The sequence below is a fragment of the Hibiscus syriacus genome, unplaced genomic scaffold (genome assembly GCF_006381635.1).
Source record: "Hibiscus syriacus cultivar Baekdansim isolate YM2019G1 unplaced genomic scaffold, ASM638163v2 tig00110840_pilon, whole genome shotgun sequence".
NCBI classification, from domain to species: domain Eukaryota; kingdom Viridiplantae; phylum Streptophyta; class Magnoliopsida; order Malvales; family Malvaceae; genus Hibiscus; species Hibiscus syriacus.
Window position 1 is genome coordinate 1,630,919 of NW_024062887.1, and position 23,524 is coordinate 1,654,442.

General features: G+C 34.7%; 2 protein-coding genes and 1 long non-coding RNA gene across 3 annotated transcripts; 2 read left to right on the top strand and 1 right to left on the bottom strand.

Annotated features, from left to right (window-relative positions):
* Positions 1-294: 294 nt before the first annotated feature.
* LOC120143275 lies at positions 295-2,229 on the top strand. Its single transcript, XR_005517919.1, has 3 exons — positions 295-731; positions 1,917-2,037; positions 2,188-2,229. It is a non-coding gene; the product is annotated as an uncharacterized LOC120143275 (long non-coding RNA).
* Positions 2,230-2,360: 131 nt separating this feature from the next.
* Positions 2,361-3,013, top strand: LOC120143274 (transcription factor bHLH153-like). Its single transcript, XM_039157639.1, has 3 exons — positions 2,361-2,424; positions 2,555-2,600; positions 2,712-3,013. Exons 1-3 carry the CDS (start codon positions 2,387-2,389, stop codon positions 2,916-2,918), a joined length of 291 nt encoding a protein of 96 aa, XP_039013570.1. The 5' UTR covers positions 2,361-2,386; the 3' UTR covers positions 2,919-3,013.
* Positions 3,014-3,636: 623 nt separating this feature from the next.
* Positions 3,637-22,243, bottom strand: LOC120143262. The gene is made up of 7 exons (XM_039157630.1): positions 22,076-22,243; positions 6,519-6,649; positions 6,087-6,193; positions 5,931-5,981; positions 5,589-5,647; positions 4,111-4,457; positions 3,637-3,782 (listed from the first exon to the last, which is right to left on the bottom strand). The coding sequence occupies exons 1-7, from the start codon at positions 22,241-22,243 to the stop codon at positions 3,707-3,709; spliced, it is 939 nt and encodes a 312-aa protein (XP_039013561.1). The 3' UTR covers positions 3,637-3,706.
* Between the last annotated feature and the right edge of the window lie 1,281 nt (positions 22,244-23,524).

Here is a 23,524-nt window from a genome sequence, read left to right on the forward strand (position 1 = left end):
TTTGAGACTCTGTCTCGTTGCATGGTTGAATATTACTGTCAATAAAAAAAACCAAGAGAAACTATTCACAGAAAAATTAATTTTCAAATAAAATTAATTATCGTTTCTTACACGTTTTTCATTTATATATTAATATGCTGTTGGCATATAAATTACAATATCTCGTGTAAAAAGTAAAAAAAATAATTAATTGATTAACAGTATAAACTAATAGTACTTAGTATCTTATTTCTAAAAAAAATCCTTATAAAAACTCTTTATTAAGCTCCATTTCTTCTCCGCTCGTTCCCCAAATTTGTATTTTCCGTACGCTCTCTTACACAGGCTTTAGCAGTGCTGGTTTAAGCCAAATCCCAGTTTTGGGATTGAAGGGATTTTGATTCTTCATTCAAGTTTTCAACTTTTCATACGCAAAACTGACTAGTTTTTTACAACAAACCTTCTGATTTTAGCTACTCAAAGAAAGTTAAGCTGTTCTTATTTGTTTTGTTGAAGGAAAAAAAAAACAAAACTGGGTTTTGGACTCTGGGACGTCGATGATTGGTTTTTGTTGAAGGGAAATGAAAAACTTCACCTTTAAGTCTTTAACTTTGCCTTTTCCTTGAGAAAAAGCTTTTGCTGAAAATTTCTGCGTTTTCCTGATTTGGATCGTGAAGATTAAAAGCTTATCATATTAGGCTTGGGATTCTTCTTTGAGCTTTGTTTTTGGCAATGCAGACTTTATATTCTTGGTGAGTTGGTTAACTCCAAAATTTGTTACCCTTTAGTATCTTTAGTTGTTCTTTCCCTTTAATTCAATACTCTGTTTTTCCATGAAACTGGATTCCTCATTATGGTTGCTTTGTTTTTGTATACTTGAATGTTGCCTTCAAATGATTTGTGTAATCATGGTTTTGCTAAGTAAAATAATCATTGGTTGGTACCATTATACTATTCTTTGGAATTAAACTGATGGAATTAGAAGATTACAACTAGAAATTAGATCTACTTATGGTTCTTTCAGGTATGATTCTTGTTTTTAAATCAATTGGGCCTGTAATAGATCATTCATAAGTTAATTACACACAGAAATGATTATTGTGCTTTCCCCCCTCGAAATCATTTACATGAATTAGTATGTACTCTTTTACTGAAGTTTGATTATTGTGCTTGGCATGGATAATCGATGGTCCTCTCCTGGTTGAGTTTTAGTCTTATGGTATAGTTCTGGTGTATAAACAGACTCTAATTCCATGCATTATTTATTTATTCTCCCAAGCCAAAAAGTTTGATGATAATGTTTTTAATGAAGTTGTTGCTTTCATTATTGAATGGATTTTATAAAAGTATGTCTCTGATACTTGAATGTGATTATCCACTGACCATGGAAGGAATATTCTTCCCCAGTTTATCTTATTTTATAAGCAATGTAATGGAAATGATTAGAGCTCATTTGCATGCTCAAATTGGATGAATTCTACCATGGATGCTTCTCTGACCAAAATGAGTTTCATTGATGGTGAACAACTCAACCGCTGTAGATGATTGACAATTGCCGGATGCCTTTCTCCAATGTCAAAACACGAAACGCAAAGGAACAATCACCATTCTCAATAAGGCCTTAGGCCCTCAAGCCTGCTATTATTGTTTTTTGTTTTGCTCCTGCATTTCTACTGAAGTTTAGGTTTGAAGTGAAGCAAGTTTGAATCATCGGTTTGATTATGCACGTATGGATGATTTTATTTCATATTAGTAACATGGCCATGAATCCTAGTTAACAATTTTAGTTAGATGATCTTCTACTGCTGCATATTCGTGAATATTCTATCGTAATCACGGTCTTCCAGGCTATTTAACATACTTTCTTGGATATCTTTGACCATGCTTTTCATGTAAGTTGGGTTTCGGAGTGTGATTCTTTTTTCTCGTTAAACTAGTGAAGAAGGGATGGAGATCAGAAAGACTATGGAAAACAAAGGGCCCTTGCTCTGTGGACCATAGCAATCTCGCTTCTTTGGCATCGAAAAGGCAGAAGGCCGACTTGTCTTCACCACAAAGGTTTTTTTTAGCCATCTTTACTCCACATTAAATCTCTTCTCAATGATACGTATTACATACATTAATTTCTTCACTATGTACTAAACTAAGTGCTATATGCCGTTTGTTTCTAATATTAGTATTATCTTAGTTTACTCTTTCTGGCAATAGGATAGAAAGAGAAGTTTGGCGAAGGCATTGTCGCTCTGCAGCTTGTTTCACCATACGAAAGGTAAAATTTTCAATTAATTATTTACATCAGAGTAGCATTTATTTATGTCTTTAATGACGGAAGTTGTCTATCCTGTTATAATTTTGAAGCCGATCTGGTTCATTGCAGACGGACACAGCTTCTGTCCTCTTGGAGGCAATGGAATACATACAATTTCTTCACGAACAAGTTAAAGTTGGTTTCCGTTTCTACCGTACTTAATTATCCTCGCAATTTACGTTTCGGTATGTTAAGAAAATTTCAGGCATAAATGTCATTTTAATTTGAAATTTCTTGGCCTTCTGTGTTTTTTCCCGGTATTTACAGGTGGAGTGCTCCATACCTCCAAACCTCACCTACAATTAATATGCAGGTAAGCATCAAATGGACCGAAGTACTAACAATTATGATATGTAACATGAAACACAATCATAGTTCAGAAGTTATGGCTGCATTTTAACGGGATTTGTCTTTTTGCTTCCAGATTGTAGAGCATTATAGCCTGAGAAACCGAGGTTTATGTCTTGTTCCAATCTCTTGTACTGTCGGAGTTGCTCGGAGCAATGGTGCTGATATTTGGGCTCCCATCAAGACCACATCTCCAAATTTGATTAAGCCATCTCACAATCCAGCATCTCATTTCACGGTAACCGGAAGGCTTCGAAATCCAGTAAATCGGTTTAGTAGGTAACCGACTTATCATCCAAGGCACAAACTATAAAGGAATATGGTTGTAGGCAAATTATTAGTCTTAGATTGGTAGCATTGTGTATCTAAAATGCAGTCCTGCACCTCCTAGTTTTATGTCGGTGCCGGAACGACATGCATTCGATCTATTCGGTTAAAAAAAACTTTGTAACTCTTTAAATTGTATCTATTGATATATTAAGTACTACCCGAGGCAATTAATGCGATTAAGCTATGATTAGTGCAGGGGAGGTGTCCTTTTGAAGTAACCCATGCCTCCCAAAACAGGGGCTAAAGGTGGCATTAATGATCAGGTTTGGCCCCCTGTTGTTGAAAGGTCATTTTGTAATGGCGTTTTCTTTTTATCATCATTGTCCTAATTGTGGACCACCGTCTGCAGCCATTGCCGGGATGCTTCATGTTGGGATAACCGAAAACCCCAAACATTGAAAAAAATAAAACCTATAAAACCAAAATATTTTAGTTTAATTGCATGATTGAGTACCTATATGCTAATCTTTTACATATATATTTTTTATTAAAATCTAATTAATATATATAAAAAGGTAATTTAGAATTGTACAGCACTGCACTACAGCTAATCCGATTTATAATTGTGTTAAGGGGCATGATACATACATTATTCTAGTTTGATCTCTTTTCAGACAGAAAGTCGATAAATAATGACCAACCACAATTTATGAATGACAAAGGCTATCACAAAGAAATCATTCAATCATGCTGAATTAGGTTTTCCTTTCTCTTACAATAACTGGGAATGTGAACAAAAGTCTACGAGCTTGCGGATTTGGGTTGAACTTTCTTCTGCAGGAATTGCAGTATGTGTTCCCGTTTCCAATTGTCGATTCTGCACAAGAATCACAGGAGTAAGAAGGCTCATTGTTTTCACCAAACTGTGAGTAAGAATAATGAAAGCTAAAAAATGGGGAGACTGTTGTTTTCTACGTCTTAAAAAAGGCTTGCTTTTTTGTTGTTGTTGCATGTATGCATATATCTCGAGAATCGACGGAGAAACAGGAGGTTCAAGGTAGAGGAAAAACGTGCTAGGATGTTGAATTTAAGTGCCATACTTTAAATGGTGAGAAAGCCAAAGTAACTGTCAGCATGGATTCCCCTTGGTGAATATTGCATTTCAATCCAACATAAGCTAAGTGCATCAATACAGGGAACCTAACCTTGTAGTTTCCTTATGTTGTCCGTCATCATCCAACATGATCAACTTGGGTGGAGAATTGAAAAGATATTGAATTTTAACCGTCGGGAATTTGTCTTTCTCTTCTTCGATGAATCCAACAATCTCCGGATAGAATACTAGTTTCCTCATGCATACTTCCAGTATTGCGCCTGAATACGTAATCTGCAATTGCACAAATATAGATGCAACTTTAGATATTAGGGAAAAGAGGGGGGGAAACGCAGCATGTGATACCAAATTTAAGAAACAACTTGTATTCCCACTGAAAACAAAAAATGTGATGGAGAACAAGGGAACGACAAATATCAAGAATTTAGCAGCTTTTTTTCAGCAGGCCCATCACATGGTCCGTTTTCCACTTCTTTTGGGGGATAAATACCATTCCCTTTCCCGATAAGAGGAGAAAATGAAAATGAAATGAGCAGACTAAAGGAATGCAGAGTTAAGATCAAGTCCCCATTTTGGGGATTCAATAACAATGTAAGAATCCATTAACACTTTTTCTAAACAGCAACATCCTCCCTTTCACAACTCTCAATCTAATCTGAGAATAAATGATTTCCACCAGCATAAAATTTCGCCGCTGTTCATGCCTAGACTGATAGCTTAGCCATAGGCTCTCGACATGCACCACTCGAACACAAGCTCTGAAGTGGGACGGCCCTCCATTATTGGAATTGGGTCAATATCACTAAACCTTTGCCTAAAGCAAAGAGAAGTAGTTGGGAAGCTGCATTTGTTAGCACCAAATACCAGATTGAATTCCCTTTGGTGTCTTCACAATTTCGCATGGCGTGCACCGAAGAATACACTATACGGATGAGCCGAGCCAACGGGTGATTCGAATAAGAATAGGGTTCATGGGATCGACTGGATTTATGTCATTTTAATCTACGACTCATCACGAACCAAATCATCTCAAAAATAAAAGAATTGTCGTTATTTATAAAGATCACGAGTTCGAACATTAACTCACAAGAGTGATTTAACATTAACATGTGCCAAAAAAAATAATAATCTATGAACCAAAAAAACTAAACTTACACATTTCACAAGTTCCTAGTGCCGATCCCCACCTCCCATATGTGCCATTTTTCTCACCTCGCCTTTAAGTTTCCCCTTTCCCGATAAGAGGAGAAAATGAAATGAAATGAGCAGACTAAAGGAATGCAGAGTTAAGATCAAGTCCCCATTTTGGGGATTCAAACAATGTAAGAATCCATTACACTTTTTCTAAACAGCAACATCCTCCCTTTCACAACTCTCAATCTAATCTGAGAATAAATGATTCCACTAGTGGTATTATAGAACTGAAAATATTATTTTAGAGAAGAAAAATAGAGGATGAAGAGTACAGGGATTTAGTGAACACACATTTGAGGTTGGAAATCTATTAAAGAATAAAATTTGAATCCTACTCCAATACCAATAAAACCCATCTCCAAAGCATATTCATACCTTACTTGTAGAATCATCCGAGCCTTCAGTGCAGCATTTCTTGCAATCAGATATCAACTCTGTCATCAAAACATATAGTTACAGTAAGATTGATGCTGCAATGCATTTTTCAATTGTCTGGTCTTTAGTTGATTCAATATGTAACCATAAACACACCAAAGCAGCTGTATTCGTTAAAATCTCCAGTGTCACTCTTTTTTTCCGTTAATCAATCCATCATAGTTTGCACACAATGATGTTGCCATATCGCACCAGTCTCCCACCTTAACTATTATGCGATGGTTCAGCATACTTGACAATAACACCATAAAACAGTTAATCACAAGGCCTTTCATTTTGTACCAAATGCTCCAAATGGTTCACATATAACCACTGCAGTTAAGATGTTCCCAACTGCATGGGAGGATGACAACCAAATAAGTGTACAGTGCGCTTTTTGGTGCTAAATACAGTTCCTTGCTAACTGAAGAACATCTACATTTTCTTTGGTAAGCCAACCTTGCTCCAGTGAGCAAATACAAACTCTTCTCAGTGACGGAATCGAATAGGAATGTGACAAGACTAACAGATGGAGAACAAACTTTTTCAGCTCCTCCTCTTCATAGCTGCATTTCCATTGAATAACACAAGGTATATCCAATTATACACGGGACACAGATAAAACTTATGCCAATTTAGACCTTTTAAGGCAGTGATGAAAAAGAAGAGAATGGAAATAAACAGAGCAAGTTGAAGAGACTGAAATTTAGTTATAAGTATCACGCCATAACTGTCAAGATAGATAACTAACATGTTTCCCAGTTTTGGTCGCCACTTTGAAACAATTGGTGGAAACAGACGTAAACGGCCATTATAACGATTTAGCACCAATTCACAAACTACCACTGATGTTATATGCAATAAGTATGCAGAAAATGATTTCAAACATACCAAGATGAGTATAAAAAACGAATAAACGCATAGACAGCTCCATGAGGCACTCCAGGGATTTTGATGTATCTCATGCCATGCTTTACTTTCAATATCCGGAGAATATTACCCAGCACAGGTGATGCAATACTCTGGAAAAGGGAAGGAAGAAATTTTAGCTCATAAAGCAGAAATCAAAATACTATGAATTGAAAACATTACATTCCTATAGCTTCAACCTTTCCTCATGTATATGGTGACTAAATTAGAAACGGTATTCTTCCAATTAAAAGGAAACCAATTGAAGCTTGAACACTCAACATTTTTTTATTTTAAAAGTATAAATATTATATGAACAATATATGAACGCATATAAAATATATTAGACATTTTATCAAAAACAAATGTACCGTATTAACAATTTTAAAACTATAAGTATCACGTTGGACGTTGCAATAAAATTATAAATATATAATATGATATTTTTTAAAGTAATATTTAATATGAATCATATGATATTATTGTTTCTTGATAGTAATAGAAAATACTTGGTTTGACAATAAAGGAAAATACGAGAATCGCGGTAAGATGAAAATATTATTATATTTTAATTAATATATTAATGGATAATGAAGTAACGTGATTTAAGGTTGGTCGTGTCTTGATGAGTCAGGAAATATATTAATAATTATATATATATATATGTGGAGTTTTAATTAGAACACCACTCACAAACTTGCAATGAATAAATTATTAATTATATATCGCAATTAGGGGTGTGCAAAACCGGACATCGGATACGATCCAAAATTTCGAATACTTAAATTTGATCCTTATTCATCTGAAAAAACCATATATCCGAAATTCATGTATCCGATTTTTTCGGATTGAATATTCTAATCCGAATAAAATTTTAATTTGAAAAAAATTTAATTTTAAATTTTTAAATTTTGTGATTTAATGTTATATATTCGATACTTCTACTATATTATATATATATAGTTACTACACACAATAAATAATTAAATATACTATAATTTTTATTAAGTGAGAGTTGCTAGTGGCAGGGACGGAGTCAGAACTAAATATTGAAGGGGCCAAAATATTGGACTATTTAAAAATATAAAGACTTATTAGATATTTAAACTCAAAATTTAGCATGAACTAAACGACCTTAGTGATTAAGGGAATTTATCCTTGAGGTCTCGAATTCGAGCACTGCACATGTAGAGGTATGAGCGTTCATTGTCAAATGAGAGTCTTTGTACAATTGTTATTAGACCAAAAATTTTGAGAACACAGGTTATCCTTCTTTAGTTCGGTCGTTAATTGATTAAATATTTAATAAATTCTAATATTTTTTAATTTAAATATTTATTTTTACATGAACCAAAATACTAATAGACTAAAATTATATCGAAATATAAATTTTAACAGGGATCAGACCCCAAGCCCTTACTAAGCTTCGTCCTTGGTTAGTGGGTTACTCTTTATTGGACTAAATGTATCTAAAATTTAAAGACCCAATTTTTTTGATTTTCGGATAACTGAAAGTGGAATTTATCCGATCCGATTATCTAAATAATTTTCGAATATCCGATCTAATATTCATAATTAATAAAATAGATCAATTATATGAATTTTCTGATCAAATCACTGGATCAAATCTTTGCACATCCTACTCGTAATCAGTCGGCTTTGGACTTTAAAGCATACCACTCAAAATTTCTGAGCTCAAATTTGTCACAACCACCTTTCGGGTGACAACGGAATTATGCTTCGACTTGAAAAAAATGTTAGAGCCGCCACACTATGCTGTCACCACAGCTCGTATAAAGCACCGAAGTGCCACGTAGAATTGCACCTAAGTGCCGTGTAGAAATGCACCGAAGTGCCAAATAAATGTCTCTAAGGACCACGTAGAAATTCCTCTAGAACCGTATACATATTCCAAGGACCAAGTATGTGTCTCAAAAGACCTCATATATGTTCCAAAGGATACATATATGTCCCGAAAGACCGCGTAGACCCTCGACTCTTGGTATGCCAACTATACCCCTAGCTCTCATGACACATGTCATGGGCATTATCTTTTATATCCTTTTTCATATTCATATAAACATACATATTCGTATAAGCTCGTAGCTTCATTCACATATACATGTAATCATGTAGTTCATGTAATTCTCATATCACATATACTATCTCTTCGTATATCTAATGTCATGTATCATCTGGTAATCATGTAAACAGTCTCTATCATATAACTTATTTCATGTACTTCCATTATTTCATTTTAGTGTTTTACACAAATCCTATAGTATATACAAAGCATATCAATATCTTTAGTCATGCATACATATAATTAATATAATACATATAATCACATATAGCACATATAATCATAACAAACACATAATCATGTTCATGACTTCATGTATATTACTCTAGGAAATAGACTCATCGCAAGTCTTATTTCCATTTAACAATACATGTCACTAGTATGCACTCACCTGGCCTCCCTAGTCAATTCCAATCTCTTATCTTTCCCCTTGATCGATCTTACTTGTCAATGATTCCGGAACTTGTTTAGGCTTTGAATCTACATAATTATATATTTTAAGGAAATTATCAGATACCTACACCTTGTAATCCGATACTAACAACTTAAACAAACTTAATAAACTAATATTCACTTTTTCCTTTAAGGGTGTACCGATGCACTATAGGCGCATCGGTACCCAAAATAGCTTCAAAATATTCATGCATCGATGCACCTTCAAAATTTGCCTTGGTGCATCGGTACACACTCATAGTGCATCGATATATTCCTGGCATTCGATGTTTCTTCTTTAAAGAGTGCATCGATACACTTTGAATGTGCACCAACACACCTTGCCTAGAAATTACTCTTTAAGCACAATAATTCACTCTTTCATCTTCAAAACTTCATGATTCATCCTCTTTTATATTCCTAACTTACATATATCTGCTTAAACTCATTTATATTCATTTATCTTGTCTTTAACCTTAATATCCTCCTCTTTATTAACTTCAAGAATCATACCAGATTTTCAACATGTTTTAACACTCATCTATCACTTCATATTTCTTAATTTAACCCTTGACAAGTCAAATTCAACTTCAAAGTCTATTAACTCCTTCTATTTCAAAAATTCACTTAAAAACTCATTTTTCTTAATTTCTCATAACTTGTTAATCTTTGAGTTTTAAGCCACCAACGCTTTCCTTAATCTTTCTTAACATCCAAGAATCAAAAAAGCTTTAAAACGAAAGAATTAACCAACTGAAGACCCACTTACCTTATACTAGGCTTCACGGTGGAGAGGAGGAAGAAGAAGACTGAAGAATGCTCTGGAGAATTATCTCATTCCCCACGTGTTTCCCTCATCTTAAAAAGAGAACAAAAATCTTTCTTATCAAATGACCAATTTGCCCTTTTCCTTTAATAATTACTGAAAACTTTCAGGAAATATTTTCAAATAAATCATTGAACTATTCAACTTTTCCATTTTAATAAACAATTCTGAAATTTTACAATTTAGTCACTAACCCTTAGTTTGGGATGTTACAATGTCGGATTCGAGAGTCGGTAACGGTCAAGGAATGATTAGCACCCTTGAATCGCTCTTTCGGTACCATTTTAATTTGTCGGTTGACTTAATTGAGAAAATTAAAATTTAAAATTAAAATTTAAAAACTCGATTCAAATTATTTAAATTTGATTGGTTGAAAGTATCCCTAAAAAGTCAAAAATAATAGATAAGAAATAAGAAATAAATATTAAATAAATCAAAGGGAAAAATTTTAAAAATAAAAATAAAAATATTAAAGGAAAAGAAAAAAATAAAAATAAAATAAAAATATTAAATAAATTAAAGGGAAAAACAAAATAAAAAAATAAAAAATGTTAAATATTAAAAGTATAAAAAAAAATAATAACAACAACAACAAAACCCAATTCCCATATGCAATGGGTAAGGGGGAGGTAGGGTAGTAGGCTGCCCCAACGCCAGGTTGAGAGTAGCTTCCGTGGAAGACCTCCGGCAGTCAGAAAATTAAAAATATAGATAAAATGCAATGCATGTATAAATAAATACATAAATACATAGTTGAACAGTATTCATATGTCATTAATATCATTAATATCACTTGCGCGTCTGTAATGGGAAGTAATCCCTGCCAATAAATCCCTGCGAAAAAATCTTTGCATATAGACAGAAATGTAAGACCCAGATAAATTTAAAAGTGAAGAGAATGGTACACAGAAGTCAACGGTAGCAAGCCCCAGTTCTAAGCCTTCATAAATACCAATAACAGAAACGTAAAAAGTAGAAGTAATGGAAATTACTACAAAGGCATTAAAAGAAGACAGAGATGATACACCCTAAAGATGTGACCCACACTACTCGACTACCCTAGTCTTAAGTCTCCATACTTTCCTATCAGAGGTCATGTCATCAGAAAGGGCTAAATCCATCAAATCAGATCTCAAGCAGTCTTCCCACTTCCGCATTGGTCGTCCTCTCCTTCTAACACCGTCGACTGTAATCGACTCTACCCTCCTGACCGCATCCGACGGTAGTCGCCTAAGGACATGCCAAAACCATTGGTACTAAAAATAATCTGCAAGAGAAAAATAAAAAGTTAGGGGGCCAATTTGCAAAATATAAGAAATGTATACAAGGATAAAATTGAACAAATTGAAAATTCAAAGACAAAATTGAAATATATGACCAAAATGAATTACACATCAAAAATGAGGGACTGGGAAAATAATTTAACTATTGCCTAATTACACTGTGGTTCATCCCCTATAATAGCCCAAAACCGAAAAAACATTTTTACCCAAAACACAAAAAAACTCCCCAACCTCTAAAAAAACTCTCTCACCCAGATTGACCGGCTGAAGGCCGGTCATCCTCCTCGTCCCAGTCTCTGCCGCCCGCCAGCCGTCGCCTCCGATGGCCGAAAAAAGCAAAACTTACCCCTTTCGAAAGACCTCAACCCCAGGAAACTAAAACTGAAACCAAACCCAAATCCCCACAATCGGCGTAGATCTAGTTTTAAACTCTTGGTTTTACCTTTCTCGGCGAACCTTTCGACTTCCGAAGGCTCATTTTCCGAGATGCACTCCGATGATAACTTTGAGCCTTCTTATTTCTCGCCTTTGAATACTGTTTTTTGGCTTGGCTTTTTTGTGTTATGGTTGTATGCTATTCAATTCTCTCGGTTGTTTATGATTTTATATATATTTTATTTGGTTCCTTGGTTGCCTCTTTTGTTTCATTTTTCTTTGTGGTGTGGTTCTGGTTCTGTTGTGTTGATGTTTGTTGTGTTTGGTTGCCCGATGATCCTTCGTGACAGACTTGGTGGGGTATTTATATCCCAGCGCCGGTGGTTTGTTCCTGGTGATCTTGAGCTCATTCCCGTTATTTCAGGACGTTAGTGGACTGTTCATGGTTGTGGGTTATTTCGGGATGGGTCAGTCCCATTGGTGCGGTCAAAAAACTCGTTGGCCGATTGTTGATCTCTGATCTCCACGCTTTGCGCGTGGAAGCCACGCTCCATATGTGCGGTGCTGTAGCAAAATGTAAAAACCCTAATCCTGGTGGCTTGCTGGGTCAAGCATGCCTACACGGTTGGCAGCCCACACCCTTACTGGATGAAAATTATATATTATATATTTTCAAAAATATTTAAAAAATTATACTATATAATATATATATATGTGTGTGTAAAAATCCGATGAAAATGAGTGTCTACAGCTGGCCCTCTTTGTCCTTTTTCATATAACGAAAATAGGACAAAGATAAAAGGACAATTTTTGTTCGATATGAAGGGGTCTCTGAGTCTAATATCCTCTTGTGGAGTTGAAAATTGACTCTGATATTGCAATTAGGAATAACACCCTGTTAAATTGAGTTGCGGATGACTCCTCCGTCTCGAACTCAAGTCCGTCTTGAAATGATATAAATTGAAGCCGTAATTCAAAATTTGAATCGGAATGTGACTTCTTGTTGCCAAATCGTAGTCAACTTTGGTATTCTTCTCGTTTAAAGACCTTGGTTTGAAATTCGACTGGAAAGTAGTTTCTCGACACTACCATGTGGTTGATAGGCCCTCGAGCTGAATGAAATTGAACTCAAAAGTTTGTGTTGACATATAACCCTTCTCGCCTTGAGTTTGTTGTACTGAGCTAAGAGATTGCCCCAGATCTTCCTCTTGACTTAAAGACCTCAATTTAAACTTCAATCAAAAAGTAGTTCCTTGCTGCTACCATGCGGTTGATATGTCATCAAGTTGAATAGAATCAAACTCGACAGTTTGTGTTGACAGATAACCCTTCTCGCCTTGAGTTATGTTGTAATTTGATATGCCCTTGAGCTGAATATAATCGAACTCAAAGGTTTTGGTTGACAGATAACCCCTTTCTCGCCTTGAGCTATACTGTAATAGGCTGAGAGATAACCCCCTGTTGTTGCAAATGACCAATTTGCTGTGAAACTAAGTCAATCCACTTAGGCATGATATTCTTCATCGTGAAGTTGAAATCGTGGATGGCTCATTCACTGTGAAGTTGAGCTTTGGATTGAATGTCCTTCATTGTGAAGTTGAAATCCAAAATTGCATTGCTTTCAAGTTCAATATATTTGTTGTGAAGTTGAAATTGACTCTGAATGAAACTAGAAAGTTGTTTGTTGACACATTTTCTTGGATTAAGTTGTACTGTAATTTCCTCTAAATGAAGGATGGCCCCCCTTCACGGGTCTAAGCCAATCATAATTCTTTATACTCCCCTTCAAGGGAAAGCAAGTGGTAAATTCTGTCAGTCGGATATCATCCATCATGGAGTTGAAAGCTGGCTTGAAAATGTTAACTGGAAACTTGTCATTCATCGTTGAGTTAAGCTGAAATGGATTCGTTCTGGATTGCCTCTTGAACCCGTCTGAAGTTGATTATATGATATGTTGATCTTTCAATATGTCAAGTTGGTTTTAGGTGTAACTCCCTACCGATGATTAAGAAACCACCATCAATATTTCTTGAAGGTGTTTTTGAATCGAGTATCTTTCGCTTGAAGTTGAAACTTGACTCTAAAGCTGCAAAAATTATGTATGAAGAAATGATAAATATGATGCTCTTAAGTATGTCAAGATATATGCAACATGAATTAGCTCTTGTTTTATCTCCTAGATGGAGTCTCGTTCTTTGTGTGCTAATCTGGTCCTTGGAATCGATCATGCCCCACTTTGTTCTTGGGTTGCAGCCTTTCACATTTGAAATTGTCCTATTTGAAAATGTTTTTCTCATTTATCTTATTTTAGGAAAAAAAGAATATAATTTTTAAAACATTACCCCTTAATTCAAGCTCACAATCGAATAAACTCATAAACATGAGTTCACAGAAAATCAAAATAATCAATAGCTCTTTTAATATTTTCAGAGTTATAACTCTTTGACAAATATCCAAATTTATGAGTTGACCTCCTATTTTCTAAGGTTTCGACCATCAAAATGTCATTTTTTTCTCGGTCTTTTGATCATTGAAACATTTTTCTCTTGGTATTTTAATCGGATGCGGACAAAATGACGCAACTAGCATAATCAATTACTAGACCTTCTATTTTGGTTCTCTGAAATCTTCCATTTGTTAAAGCTTTGTATGCTTCTCTAACAAAGGCAATGCCGAAATATCAGTTTAAAAATAAAATTCCTGAGTGCTCATGTAAACTTGACTATAACTGGTGTTCCTTAACTCCCTTAGTCCATCATTACTGAAAACTCCTTGTTTATATAAATTTGATTTAATTTGCCATTGTCTGGATAGCTGAATCTTATCCATAAAGTCAGGGTGTTTAACCAATTGCTCTAGAGGGAAAACTTATTATTATAATCACTTTTATCAGGTTAGTTGAAGGGTTCAGCTCATCATAAAGTCTTCGGCCTGACAATTACAGTAGAGAAAACACAGAATTGCCAAGTGTCCGAGCAATGTCATGGGTTGAATGCAATCTGTTCATAAAGTCAGGCTTTCGAGTTTCCTCCATAACCAATTGCCTTAGTGGAACAGCTCAACTTTATGGATTCAATTTCTTAAGATTGTCAAGAAGAACCTGTTATAGTCTAGGTGTTTGTTGAAAGTCAAAAATTTCATCTTTAGAGTTTAATTTCCAAGCAACTAACCTAAACTAGATTCACCTACTCGACTATTCCATCTACGAAAATCATCATCATCATTGAACGTCTTAAACAAAAGTATAGTAATGTCATATGAAAAAGATTCCTCATATTATTTGATTCTATGCATACCTAAATTGTTGGGACCGTCGGTATACCCCATGGCGCAGCGGAAACAATACTCGACGATCTCACCAGCGATCTAAGTACGAAAAACTAAAATCGGGAGGAAGGGATACGAATACTTACAGTGGGTTCTTTGAAAAACAGCAAGGATAACAGTGAATATTGGTGGTGTAGATTGGTTCGAATCATAAGCCTCCACGAAATCAACTCTCGGCCTCTACTTAGTTCACCCAATTGCGAGCAATAATTTTGTTGAATTATGTTTCGATATAACAAATTTAAAGACAAAATGTTTTTGGGCTTGAATTAAATTTATTCAAAGTTTTGAAAAGGTTTCAAAAATAATTCAAAGTTCATTAAATTCGGATTTGAGCAAAAATACTAAAGGGTGTCAAAGTGCATCCATGCACCCCTACAGTGCATCCACACACCCCTGCAGTGCATCCATGCACCTGCCACTAGTGCATCGATGCACCATGTAGTGCATCCATGCACTCCATTTTGAATGCAATTAGTGCATCAATGCACCCTGCTGTGCATCCATGCACCAAGGCTGCAACGGCTAGTTTATTTGAATTTAATGAAAGGGTATCGATGCACCTTGAGAGTGCACCGATGCACAATGTTATGGGTAGCCTTTTTGAGTAGAAAAATCATCCCCCAAACGGCTCCAGAACATCCCCAACGATTATATACGACATCAAACACATTCCAAGCTATAAATACAAGCTAAGGACACTTGAAGAAGTAAGAGAACAAATATCCAAGCAATCAAACACAAGAGAAGAGTTTTTCATTCTTATTTCATCTTTCTCTTGTAAATATTTTGTTCTTGTGAGCTCAATCTTGTAAACACATAACTTAGAGAGGTTTTCTTGTTTACATCTTTTATCATTTTGTAAAGAGGTTTTGGTTCTAGCTAAGCCTTGTAAAGGCTAGGGGAAAGGTTCTAGTTTAGCTAGTGAAAAACTAGGGAGTTGTAAGGTTACTCTTTGTCCTCAAAAGAAAGAACAAATTAGTGAATTTATTGGAAATCCTTGGTGAGGAGATAAGGTGGTGGACGTAGACTTTGTTTAAGAAAGTCGAACCACTATAAATCGTTGTACAATTCTCTATCTTTCAATATCCTTATTCTTTAAACACAAAAACCGTTTCGACCTCACTTTGCAAGCTCTTCCGATTGTCGATTCGAGCTTCCGAAAATCCCAACAATTGACATTAGAGCCTAACTCATTAAGAAGGTTTAACCACCTTAAGACGATCCTCGAAGAAGCTCTACCAATTTTCGACGCAACCGATAAAGAAATGACTTTTTCCTCCGGTGCTTATTATCTTAAAGAATATCCTATTATGGATTCACAACCGGTCAACAAGCCACCGTTCTTTAATGGAGCAAATTATGCACATTGGAAGAATAAGATGATGTACTTTATTCAATCCTACAATGTAGGATCTTGGAACTCAATCATGAATGATTACTCCTCTCTATCTGGCAAGTGCAACGATTGGAGTAGAGAAGAGCAGAAAAATTTTCAGCTCAATTCTAAGGCTATACATATTCTATTATGTACTTTAGGCCCAAATGAATATGGAAGAATATCATCTTGTTCTAGTGCCAAAGAGATTTGGGATAAGCTCTAAGTCACTCATGAAGGAACCGACGAAGTGAGGGAATCAAAGAAAATTCTTCTCAACCATAGCTACGAGAACTTCAAGATGAAACTCGATGAAGACATAAAAGCTATGACAAATAGATTTTCTATGATTGTCAACAGTCTCAATGGATATTGAGAAGTAATCTCAAATGAGAAGCTTGTGAGGAAGATAATCTACTCTCTTTCAAAGGAGTGGCAATCAAAGAAGACGGCCATTTTCGAAGCAAGAAACCTAAAGTCTTTCACTCTTGACGAGCTAATTGGTTCCATTCTCACTCATGAGATGATGGTGAAGGAAGATGAAGAAAGGGAAGAGAAGAAAAACAAGAAGAAGGAGGAGGAGGAAGAGGTAGGCATTGCCTTCAAATCCACCAATGAAAGCTATCAAGATTCAAGTGATGAGGTGGATGAAGACGATGATGAACAAGAAGAAGAGATGGTCAAGCTCTTGAAGGAACTCAAGAGATTCATGATTTCCAAGGAAGTGAAACATGAATCAACCAAGAAGAAGAGTCCCCCGGAATGTTTCAATTGTCAAAGAAATGGGCATGTCAAGTATAAATGTCCTCTTTTAAAGAAAAAGGGGAAGAAGGCATTTGTTACATCTTGGAGTGATGAAGATGATTCCAACGATGAAGATGAAGTAGTCAACCTATGCCTCATGACCACTCAAGAAGAAGTTGAGGCATCTTCTAACTCAAATGAATTTAATTCATTTACTTTTGATGAGTTACAATATGCTTATAATAGGTTGTATTTGGGATTTGAGACCATGAATTCCAAATATACAAAATTAATTTCAAAACTCAAAATTAAAGATAATTTGATTTTGAAAGCAAAAGTTGATTTTGAAAATCAAAATGAAATTTTGAAAAATGATTTAGAGCTTTCAAAAATCAAAATAAATGATTTAGAAAAACAAAATTTTGAGTTAGAAGTTAAGCTTGAAATCTTAATAAAAGAAAAAGAATTAATTTCTAAAAATAACCTATTATGTTTAAATATGGAAAAATGCTCACATTGCCATTATCATGGTCATATGGAACATACTTGTCCTTTGAAGAAAGGAAAATATTTTAAAATTAGACAAGTATGGGTTCCGAAAGGAACAAGGGGTATTGAAACTAACGTTCAAGGATCCAAAGCAATCTGGATACCAAAATCTACTTAAATGTCTCTTGTAGGTTTGTGGGAGCAATGATGATGAAAATGATGATATTCAAGATGCTTTAGCCACACATGAAAATGAATGGGTAACCTCTAAGCTTAATGTTTTTAATTTTAGTTATTTGGTTGCTCATAGGATTTATGCATGCATGAGTTTTGATTTTAAATGATTATGCATTGTTTTTAATCTCATGTATGTTAAAAAATGGTTATGATGAACATTTTTATTTTTTTTATTTTTAGTTCATCATAATAAAATTTTGGTCAAAATTGGTTTTAATGCAAATGATATCTCTCTAAAAATTGATATTAATTTTTCAAAAACTTTGATTTTACAAATTTTAAATTTTTGACCTAAATTTAAATGTTTATGCATGTGATTTAAATGAAAATGATATCTCTCTAACAATTGATATCAGAATTTTCAAATGCATAACATTTTTTGAAAACTTTATGCATATGCACTTAATTTCAATAATTAATATTGCACAAAGTATTTTAGACTTGGATATATTGAATTTCATGTACTACTAACATATTTGTTATTCTTTGTTGAAATTTAATTTTGTTTAAGTGTCAAGTTCTTAAAACTAAATTTTGTTTGGAATGCATTTATTGAGGGGGAGCTTTGATTTTTCAAATAAGTTTTAAAATGTCAAATTTACTACTTACTCTTCAAAGTTATTTTGAACTTCAAAGATTGAATTATTTTTTTATATAAAAAAAGGGAGAGAAGTTTGGTTTGAAAAATTCAAATTCTTAATGAAAAAAGGGGGAGCTTAACATTTTCATATATTTTCAAACAATTGGTAACAATTGATATCATTTTGTTAACAATTGGTATCTTTTTCATTAAACATTTTATTAAGGGGGAGTTTTGCCAAAAACAATTTTTCAAATGTTTTGTTATATCAAAAAGGGGAGATTGGTGAATTATGTTTCAATATAACAAATTTAAAGGCAAAATGTTTTTGGACTTGAATTGAATTTATTCAAAGTTTTAAAAAGGTTTCAAAAATAATTCAAAGTCCATTAAATTCATATTTGAGCAAAAATGCTAAAAGGTGTCAAAGTGCATCCATGCACCCCTGCAGTGCATCCATGCACCTACCACTAGTGCATCGATGCACCATGTAGTGCATCCATGCACTCTATTTCGAATGCAATTAGTACATCAATGCACCCTGCTGTGCATCCATGCACCAAGGCTGCAACGACTAGTTTATTTTAATTTAATGAAGGGGTATCGATGCACCTTGATAGTGCACTGATGCACCATGTTATGGGCAGCCTTTTTGAGTAGATAAATCATCCCCAAACGGCTCCAAAACATCCCCAACAGTTATATACGACATCAAACACATTCCAAGCTATAAATACAAGCTAAGAACACTTAAAGAAGTAAGAGAACAACTATCCAAGCAATCAAACACAAGAGAAGAGTTTTTCATTCTTATTTCATCTTTCTCTTGTAAATATTTTGTTCTTGTGAGCTCAATCTTGTAAACACATACCTTAGAGAGGTTTTCTTGTTTACATCTTTTATCCTTTTGTAAAGAGATTTTGGTTCTAGCTAAGCCTTGCAAAGGCTAGAGGAAAGGTTCTAGTTTAACCCGTGAAATATTAAGGAGTTGTAAGGTTACTCTTTGTCCTCAAAAGAAAGAACAAATTAGTGAATTTGTTGGAAACCCTTGGTGAGGAGCTAAGGTAGTGGACGTAGACTTTGTTTGAGAAAATCAAACCACTATAAATCGATGTGCAATTCTCTATCTTTCAATCTCCTTACTCCCTAAACACAAACATCGTTCCCACCCCACTTTGCAAGCTCTTCCGGTTGTCGATTCGAGCTTCCGAAAATCCCAACAAATTTTCTTCCCCAAAACTATTTTGAGAGAAAAACGGTTGAAGGTTTTGTGTGTGTGTTCTAAAAAACTACTAGACCTAACACACACACTTTTATAGCCAAGTTACCCTAATCATATTAGGGTTTTATTATTTCAAATTAATTAAATTTATATTTAATTAATTGGAATTTAATAATCCTTTTATATCAAAGTTACCCTAATCATATTAGGGACTTTATTGTTTCAAATTAATTAAATCTATATTTAATTAATTGAAATTAAATATTCAGGATTATTAAAACATATTATTAATTAACTCTATATATATATTTTAGTAACGTACAACAAATTGTACATCTTTGCTCGTTTTAATCCTAGGATGTGACCCTGTAGGTTCTTGTAATGTTAGCAGTAATTATTAGAACAATTCTAATATTATATACAATGAGTGACATCTAGCAATATATCATTGTCACCTAAGTTACAAGAAAATATGATTCGAAATATCATCTTGGTGATTAACTCTTTTATGTATTACATCTTTATATCCTTTATATCTAGAATAGGCGCAAGTCTTGGAATAGTCACACTTGTATAGCCCATCTATTGTTTCTTGATATCTAGAGTAGACTTTAATTAACGAATAGTTTATGATATCTCATATCAACTTATTCGAGCATGGCCATATGTTTCTAGTCTTACTCAATCAAGTGGCATGTGATATATTTCCTATTATGTAGGAAGGACAAATCTTATCTTAATCATACACACTCACTACATATATTGAGATATATTTAATAACAGTCTTTATAGAGCAACCAGTTACGGAGCTTGTTTAGCTGCATCAAAACATACAACAATATATGTTGGAATAGTATTGATCTCAAGTCTGAGGATCATACATATAGTCATCACCATGAGCAATGTTATGACTATCACATAATAATCCAAGACATATGCTCATGATGGGTCAATCCAATACATTGTTCTCTAACAATATAATCATGTATCAATTCTGACATCTCTATGTCAATGACAACTCGTTGTCATCAATCAGTAACATGTTAGTCTTAAGCGTATTATTATTTTCCATGCCCATAATAATACTTGACTAGGGATCTTTTAATAATAACAATTATGTCATTATATGAACTTTATTATCTTCTAATTTATGTTAAACACATATATATAACTGAAAATAATAGTGGCAATGCCTTTATTCAATAAAATCGGTAAATAAAAGTATTATTACAATCATCATATGATTGGTCTTTGGGCATACTCTAACATAAATATCAAGTCTCTTGTTCATTCCCTTATGAGAGTAGAAGGTTATATCGGTTCTTGCGAGAGAAGGGTATGGTATTCGATCGTATCTTTATGAAAAAAGTCGTTGTTTTATCAATTTTTAATCGTGTTACTTTGCCAAATATCTATAACTCCAATCATTTACAGAGTTTTTTAATTCAGTTGATATTCAAAAAATTTCAAGTCTACAAATTTGATTCATTGCTTGCCATCTTTAAAGTGGCATAAATTCATTTAAATGTCCTTACAAAAAAACTGAAAAAAAGAAGAAAAAACAAATTCAAACAAAATATTGCAAATGATGTAATGATCTTCTTCTCAAGTTGTTGAAGTCGATCCAATTTTTGTTACGCATCTTCTACATGATTCTCTTGAATGCAAAGCAGTTCTCGATAGTGTGTCCTAGGACACCGCCATGATATTCACAATGGGAATTCTCATCATACCACCTGGGGTATGGGGACTTCATGGGTTCCACCGGATATGGGACACTACGTGGGTGTCAAAAAGTTGTTGATAAAGTTCATTGTAGGTCATGGGAATATGGTCAAAATGTTCCCTTTCCCTTTCCTTTTCCTTCCTAGGTTCTCTGGAATCTTGTCTAGAAGTACCTGACAGTACAGCTGCAGTTGATTTTGGGTTGGAGATTGTAACGCCATTATTAGTGTTGTAGGTGTTGACGTTGTTAATCTTTTCATCCCTCTTCTTCATAGGAGGTTTCTTGCTTGCCTCCTCTTCCTAAATTTTGCCTTGCTTTATGGTCATTTCTACTATCTCCCCAACCATGACTAAGTCCGAAAAATTACCATATGTGATTGCAATCAGGTGCCCGAAGTAAGGAGCCTTCAGTGTTTGCACGAAGAGCTTTCGGGTTTCTTTCTCATCCAATGGTGGATGAACTTACACAACCAAATCCCTCTATTTTGTGTGTATTGTCTAAAACTTTCGTTATGCTTCTTCTCCATACTTTGTAGCATAACTCGATATGGCCTCATGTCATTGATGTGTTTTATTGTTCCATAAATGACTTGGATGGCTGATTGTACCATCGGATGGCTGAGCCCGATAGACTCTCCTGGAAGCAGTGGATCAGGAGTTGGCCATTTCCTACATACACTGTCATCTTTCGACAGAACATGGTAATGTAGGCTGATGAACAACTGTTCCCATCAAACCTCTCGAATTTCACGGCATCGACTCTATAGTAGTCATGGTCTCCTTCAACTACCTTCATTTGGTCCTCAAATTATTTGATTTTCTCTTTCATTTTCTTTGCCTTGTTTTCTTCGTCTAAATTCGGTATATGGCAATCACCCAGATTATTCTCAGGGTTAGAAGTCTGTACCCTTACAGTAGAGGAGGCCTTCATTTTTCTAGCGGACGAGTCCCCTTGAAGTTCAGGTAAGATTCCATGTGAGATAACCACCTGCGGGGTAGGTGGCATAGCTACCCCTTCCGACTAACCTGCCCCAGGTGCACTTGCTTGATGTAAGCCAGATAACTTGACCACAATCTGATCAACCAAGGACTTTTAGCTCTTCGTGATTGTATCCAGAGTACTCTGATTGTTCTGGTTTATCTTCTCTTCTAACTCCCTCTGCAACTTGAACATATTCTCCTCGAGTTGAGCAATTTTGGCTTTCATCTTCTTCTTCTTTGAACGAGTGTTATGAGGATGAGGTGTGTCCAATGCTTGGGGTGATATATCCAGTGTTTAGGGTGGTATGTCCAGTTTTTGTTCCTTTTTTATTAGACATCTCTTGTTAGTTAACGTGAATGTAATAAAAAAAAGAAAAGAAAAATAATGCACTAATGCTTGATGCATGAGGTTTTGAGGCACTGATCCAAAAATGATTATGTTACTATAAATAATCTTTATTGGGACAAAAATATTATTTCTTAAGAGAGAAAAAATATCTTAAAGGTGTATTTTGACTAAGTTTTCTAGACCCCGAACGGTTTCTGATAGGTTGACTCATTTTCTACCATCGTCTGTCACTGGTTGAATACCCTGTCGAATCATTCTGGCTTCTCTGGTTAAACTGTGCAAGTGTCGAGCTGCTTTTTGTACTTGTTCCAAGAAATCTCGAATGGTTGCATTTCTGACTTTCACTCTATTCTGAGCATGTTCCCTAATGAAAACACCATTGAAAACCTTCATTAAAGGGAACTATCTGAAGTTCATTTGCCTGTTTCTTGAAATCGTCAACAATGGCCTCTAATTTTAGCTATCGTTTTGCCATCTTGTTCTTGTTTTCTTTGAAGGGACTCTCCAGGTCAGTAACCTTTTTCTCGTCTTGCCCCTGCAACTTTTTCCAACCCATTTTTGAAAAGTTGACTTTTGATGTACTTGATTGTGGGAACCACGTCTTCTTTATTGAATGTGATACATAGTTGCCTTGCAGATTGTCCTCATTTTCTTTCTGAGTCTTTTCTGACCATAGTCGGACATCTGCGTTTTTCATCTCTTGCATTACAACCACTTTATCCATTAATGCAAACTATTTACATTTAAAAAACACGTTTTTTGTGGACCAACACCTCTTTTGAATGATGTAAATGATGAAAATAAATTGAAAGAGAGCCAAAAATAAAAAAGAGTTAGCGAGGTAAATCAAAACAATAATGAAAATAGAAAGTCCTACCCCACATGCTTATTATTCCTACCCGGGCATAATCTCTATTCCGTATGTTAATTTTGAACAAGTCATAACCGCATAAATTT

What these genes read in the sequence shown, in the direction of transcription:
- LOC120143262 (XM_039157630.1), bottom strand. Translation starts at nt 22,243, where the DNA reads ATGCCACCTACCCCGCAGGTGGTTATCTCACATGGAATCTTACCTGAA. An exon ending in TGAACCATTTGGAGCATTTG is followed by an intron (nt 5,648 to 5,930) that starts GTACAAAATGAA and finishes TTTTGATGACAG; the next exon opens with AGTTGATATCTGATTGCAAG. An exon ending in CGGATGATTCTACAAGTAAG is followed by an intron (nt 4,458 to 5,588) that starts GTATGAATATGC and finishes TGGGCCTGCTGA; the next exon opens with AAAAAAGCTGCTAAATTCTT.
- LOC120143274 (XM_039157639.1), top strand. Translation starts at nt 2,387, where the DNA reads ATGGAATACATACAATTTCTTCACGAACAAGTTAAAGT. An exon ending in CTTCACGAACAAGTTAAAGT is followed by an intron (nt 2,425 to 2,554) that starts TGGTTTCCGTTT and finishes CGGTATTTACAG; the next exon opens with GTGGAGTGCTCCATACCTCC. An exon ending in CACCTACAATTAATATGCAG is followed by an intron (nt 2,601 to 2,711) that starts GTAAGCATCAAA and finishes TTTTGCTTCCAG; the next exon opens with ATTGTAGAGCATTATAGCCT.